General features: G+C 42.6%; 1 protein-coding gene across 3 annotated transcripts; it reads left to right on the forward strand.

The window, feature by feature from the left end:
- Window positions 1-6: 6 nt before the first annotated feature.
- On the forward strand, window positions 7-4668 carry LOC125530081. 3 transcript variants are annotated; one of them, XM_048694469.1, is made up of 6 exons: window positions 7-69; window positions 696-798; window positions 1080-1190; window positions 1270-3551; window positions 4291-4363; window positions 4505-4668. In XM_048694469.1, exons 1-6 carry the CDS (start codon window positions 23-25, stop codon window positions 4652-4654), a joined length of 2766 nt encoding a protein of 921 aa, XP_048550426.1. In that variant the 5' UTR covers window positions 7-22; the 3' UTR covers window positions 4655-4668. The 3 variants fall into 3 exon arrangements, with proteins under 3 accessions (XP_048550426.1, XP_048550427.1, XP_048550428.1); XM_048694470.1 differs by having other exon boundaries at window positions 1270-3530; XM_048694471.1 differs by lacking the exon at window positions 696-798.
- The last annotated feature ends 674 nt before the right edge of the window (window positions 4669-5342 follow it).

Below are 5342 nucleotides of genomic sequence, written 5' to 3' on the forward strand. Positions count from 1 at the left end.
GGCAGGACGATGCTTAGGGTTGATGCCGCCCGCTCCTGCGAGGAGTTGCTGCTGGAGCTACTCGGACAGGTATGCCGTGCTTCTGTTACCACGTGCACTCATTCTGGTTGTTCAGAATCTCTGATTTACCTGGTGACATTGAAGTAATATCTGTGTACTGGAGCATTTGAAGTTTCATCCAGGTTGAAATTATAGCATATCACAGGCTCATGGCATTTGGATAGAGTATCTGATTGCAGCCACACATTATCGTTTATCACAGTGAGTTGAAAGATAATAAAACCAGGGAAGTTTGTACAACTTGCATTTTGCTATACATATTGGATTTGTATTTCCTGGTGTTGATTAGATGTACCCCTGTAATATGGAAGAACAATTGGAGTTTTGTCGTGGGAGGTTGAAGGACTATAATATGGTGAATTAAATTTGAAGGATTACCTTGTTCACACGATTTGATAAGAATAGTACACTTTCGGATCATGTGTCTGTGATACATGCAGTCATTTCTCTGTAAGCAGAAAATGAAAGGTGGACAATTCAAGATGCAACATACCGTCGCTGCATTTACTGCTCAGTGATGTTGCGAGTTGAATTAAATTTTTCCCAGATCATGATGCAAACTCGACCAGAAATCATAATCTTGATTGCTTCTTGCAAATCATACTCTCATTCTGACTTGATTCTCCCGATGGCAGGCTTCGCTGTACAGCAACTGATATGTCCCTAGCAATTATGTCTCAAGTCCTGCCAAGTGCCAATGGTGTTCTAGCTAGTTATACATTTATGATGTCCCCAAAGGTCAAAACAGCATCACTTTACAGATTAATAAATTCTTCAATTTGTGTAAGGAGCAGGGATGCGGCAGATGCCATGTTAGATATTTGCATCAGATAATTAGGCATGTGTTCTAATGGCTACACTTTTTTTTTTGTGCGACTAAGCTCTCCTATATTTTGCAAAATAATCATCATATGTTTTGGTGTCTTTAATTTGTGGAAGCTAATACATGCTGCAGTTTAGTTAGTGCCTAGATGTTGATCTTTTTGAGGTTTTGCTTTACATGAATGTAACATGTGCAGGTTGGTAGTTCAGGAAGCCTGGAGAAAAATATGGTTCTGCCTTTTATCAAGGATATCCAAAAGTTTATATGTACCAAAACACCGGCTTTACCAGAAACTTCTTTTGAGTTGGTATGTGAAAACAGTTATTCTCAAAACTGAAAAAAAGGACTTGATTCACGTATGATTAAGCTTCTCGTTTTATGTTCAGCTTAGAGAAGTGATCCCAGATTTCGCATCTATGGTCCCACCGTCCCCAGTGCAGCAGGGTGGCAAGAACAATGGCAATGACCAGTCGTTCTGCAGCATCAGCCCTGATCATGTAAACACAGAGAGGCATGGGTGCCATACAGATAGTTCTGATTTTCAGCGACAGAAGGATCCTATGGAGCGAACTCCAGATTTGCATGAACCATCTAGGCTGTACAATAGGTGTTACGATCGCCCTCAAGAAGATACCATTGGTGTCAGTGTCAGGTCCGCACAAACGAGTCCAAGTAAAGATAGTAGAAAAATGTCCATTACAACTGAGCCTGCTTCAGCTAGCTGCAGTGCTGCTTTGCTCCGAAGTAATACTGAACTTATGTCAAAGCAGGATGCGGTGGAGACTACCATGTCCCAAGAAAAGAGTCCTACTACCATTCTTCAGCAAGAATCCTGTGGAGACAAGTACAGAAATCCATGCCACGATAATGATGGAGAGAGACCACATGGTGATGACACCAACATTCATTTATCAAAGAATCTCAGTCATGAAGGATTGACCATGCAGGCTATGGTGGCTCCAGATTCTGACAGAACTAATGCTTTATGGACAAATACATTTGAAACGAATCACTTGCCTGAGTTTGTTGCTGCAGATGTTACAGGCGTGATGACAGAATTACATGGCAGAAAAACCCAAAGGAATTCACTGCAACATGACAGTGGCGAGACAGCAGTTCAAGTTCTGGATGAGGGTAGTGCCAGGATTCAGCTAGTGGAAAAGGGTCCTGGTCATAATGAACTGAATCTGCAAACTGCTGGTGTTGTACCTTCTGTAAGCTGCAACAGGGCTGTTCAAGGAGATAAATCTGAAACCAACCTTCAACAAGAGAATGCTACAGGGCATTCTAAAATATTTGAGAAGAATGGCGTTAAGGCTCATCTCGAGGTCAGTTGTGCTGACAAAGCTAATCCAGCACTACTTGATGATGTCAACATCTTGGAAAATAATACATCCGGTGGTAGGCAGACTGCTCTAGATTCTCCTTGCTGCAATGTGCCGTCCTCTAGTCAGGATAAAGATGCCAATGGTTCCATCAAGGGCCTTACGGAGCAAGATTTGTGCATAAAATGTGGTAAAGATGGACAGTTGCTGAAATGTAGCAGCTGCTCATTAGCCGCCCATGATGGCTGTTTTGGTTCACCAGTGACTTTTGATGCTTCTGGCCAGTTTCATTGCCCTGTATGCTTCTATACTAAAGCTACCGAAGCATATCAAAAGGCTAAAAAAGCATATTTGGAAGCTAGGAAGAACCTATCTGCTTTCCTTGGCACAAAGCAATTCCCAAAGCTAGATGAACAATCTACTGGAAAACAACAAATAGCTACCAACAGCAAGGATCACTTGAATGAGTGTAATACATCCAAAAGGCAAGGTAACCATCAATCTGAAGCGGATAATCTTTCTCATATGGATGAAGAACCTAGTCTGCAGAGGAATAAGCAGAGAACAAATGATACAAGTGTTGCGTGTCCTGAGGATCAGTTGAATGGGTGTAATACATCCGAAAGGCAAGGTAACCATCAGTCTGAAGCTGACAACCTTTCTCATAAGGATGAAGAACCTGGTGAGCAGAGGAAGAAGCAGAAAACAAATGATACAAGTGATGCATGTCCTGAGGAGGATCAGTTGAATGGGTGTAATACTTCCAAAAGGCAAGGTAACAATAAGTCTAATGCATATAACCTTTCTCATAAGGATTTAGAACCTGGTCAGCAGAGGAAGAAGCAGAAGACAAATGCGACAAGTGATGCTTGTTGTGAGGAGGTAATCACTGAAAAGGCATCTTTTGGTCTGAATTCTAATATTGCACCAAATAAAGATTCTGTACTCCAAAATAAAAGAAAACAAGTTCATGTTACAGAGCATGAGCAGTCTGTGGAAAATGCAGAAGCCCATGAAGATGGTAACGGCAATTCATTTTGTGAACCGCAACATTCATCTCAGAACAGATGTAGTCCTGTTGTCAGTCAGAATGTTGAGGCTGATAAACATGTCAGTCTTACAACTTCTCATGAGTGTGAAAGTTCCGATGAAATAGAAGCTACGTCTTCAAATGATTCTGGCAAGCAGTTGTCACCCCTTTGGCGAAACATGAGACACCACAAAGCAAAATTTCAAGAAAAGGAGACTGTAGTATCAAAAAATTCTAAAAAGGCATTGGGATGCCAGGATCAGCACATGCCTTCACCATCAAGAAAACGGAAGTATGCACCACCCAAGCGTTAGTAAGTGTTAGGACGGTGCTTTATAAACACTTCTTTTCCTGATTCTATTCTTTGGATTAATTAAAAATGTCTTTGAGACTGATTAACCTAGAATTAAGTGACATTGAACATCTTTTTAGACTTGTGATAAAAGAGTTGTAGGGTGGATGTTTATGAGATCAAACCTACTGAGTCCCAGTGCTCTTGCAAAAGCACTTTCTATTATTCGAAGTTCTTAGTTCAACACCATAGATAGTATGGTGCTAATTAGCTTCATGATGATTGAATGTTGTATCTCTAGAGGAAGTGGCAACTCTATGTCATGATATTGATACAAGGTAAGTTGCCTCTGTATTCATGGTTAATTTCAAATTCAAGAGCTTTTGAGAACTCATGGTCAGAATGAAGTTACATACGGGATAGTGAAGTGAAGACTGTAGTTAACTGAATATGGTATTGAATGCTGGCATATATTAAGGCACGTTATTATTTTAAAGCAGTTTTGCACAAGCACAACTGGGCATTACTCTCGTCTGTGAGAGAATGCCTGCATTAACATAATCTGCACACATAGAATGGTAGTGGAAATGTATATTTTGCTATTTTTCCCTATATTTCATTTAGAGTACTAATGTTTCTTAGCACGGAGTGCTATTCGGATGCTTTCCAGTTATTGTGAAATTTTCTGTATTTTGAAGTGTACAATTTAATAGCGTCCGTTTTTGTAATTCCAAAAACTGAGCCATATCTGTCTTTGCAGCTGTAATCCTGTTGCACCAGCTGGAAGGCGCTCAAAGCTCTGTTGGACAGAAGAAGAAGAGCAAGCTTTGAGGGTACGCATACCCACCCCAGGCTGTTAAATTTCATTACTTATGCTGAAATCTTGCACGACTGAACTTTCCTTGTTACCAATGTGTATGTACTCGTGTCCTTGCTAGCATACTAACATCAATTCATTGGCTATTCTGGCTCAGGATGCAATGTTAAAATTCACCCCAAAGGACGATGAGCTGATTCCATGGATTCAGATATTAGAATATGGTAGGAATGTGTTTCACAAGGCACGCCTCCCGAGTGATCTGAGAGTCAAATGGAGGAATATGAAGAAGAAATCAGAATCCTAGTATTGACTGGCCATCTGACACCTTATGCAGCAATTGTGCCATGTCTGCCTAACCCATTATTAACCTCCTCGAGCTAGCCACTTGTTCATCGGACACCTAATGCAGCAAAGGAGCAAGACGAGGAGGAGCTGGTGCTGGGGTTGGATATCACCTAGTCCTCAGGGGAGCAGCAAGAGTGAACGGAGCACGCGGCGGCCAAGGAGGCGCGTGGTGCAGCCGCCCAAGAAAGCCAGGAACGCGTCTGGTGGCGACAAGGAGCCCGATTTCCTCGGGGAGCCCTTCAACGCCGATGAGGCACGCTACCAGCAAGGCCCCGCAAAGAGGTATGTACGCCGGTGTCTGTCCCGGATCTGGTCTCCGGCTTTTCCCTTCGGTGGGTGGTCTTGTGTTGAACCGTGTACGTTGTTGCACAGGCCAGATGAGGAGGACGACGTCATGGCGCGGTGCCAATACCGCTCTGCCAAGGTTGACGACGTAGTCTACACGCTGGGCGACGACGACTATGTCATGGTAACAGATCTACTCTGCATCTCCTGTTCCCTGGCTTTCTTCTACCAGAAAAATTCCCTGCATTTTCTGATTGCAAAATAAGTGTATCTGCAGGCTATCTATGCCATGACTGGTTGTAAGCCTGTTAAAAGTGCTTGCTCACTAGCTTAGGCCAACTCCACCGCGCGACCCTATCCTG

Source organism: Triticum urartu, unplaced genomic scaffold, assembly GCF_003073215.2.
Source record: "Triticum urartu cultivar G1812 unplaced genomic scaffold, Tu2.1 TuUngrouped_contig_6055, whole genome shotgun sequence".
NCBI lineage: Eukaryota > Viridiplantae > Streptophyta > Magnoliopsida > Poales > Poaceae > Triticum > Triticum urartu.

What these genes read in the sequence shown, in the direction of transcription:
- LOC125530081 (XM_048694469.1), top strand. Translation starts at nt 23, where the DNA reads ATGCCGCCCGCTCCTGCGAGGAGTTGCTGCTGGAGCTACTCGGACAG. An exon ending in TGCTGGAGCTACTCGGACAG is followed by an intron (nt 70 to 695) that starts GTATGCCGTGCT and finishes TCCCGATGGCAG; the next exon opens with GCTTCGCTGTACAGCAACTG. An exon ending in CAGAAACTTCTTTTGAGTTG is followed by an intron (nt 1,191 to 1,269) that starts GTATGTGAAAAC and finishes TTTTATGTTCAG; the next exon opens with CTTAGAGAAGTGATCCCAGA.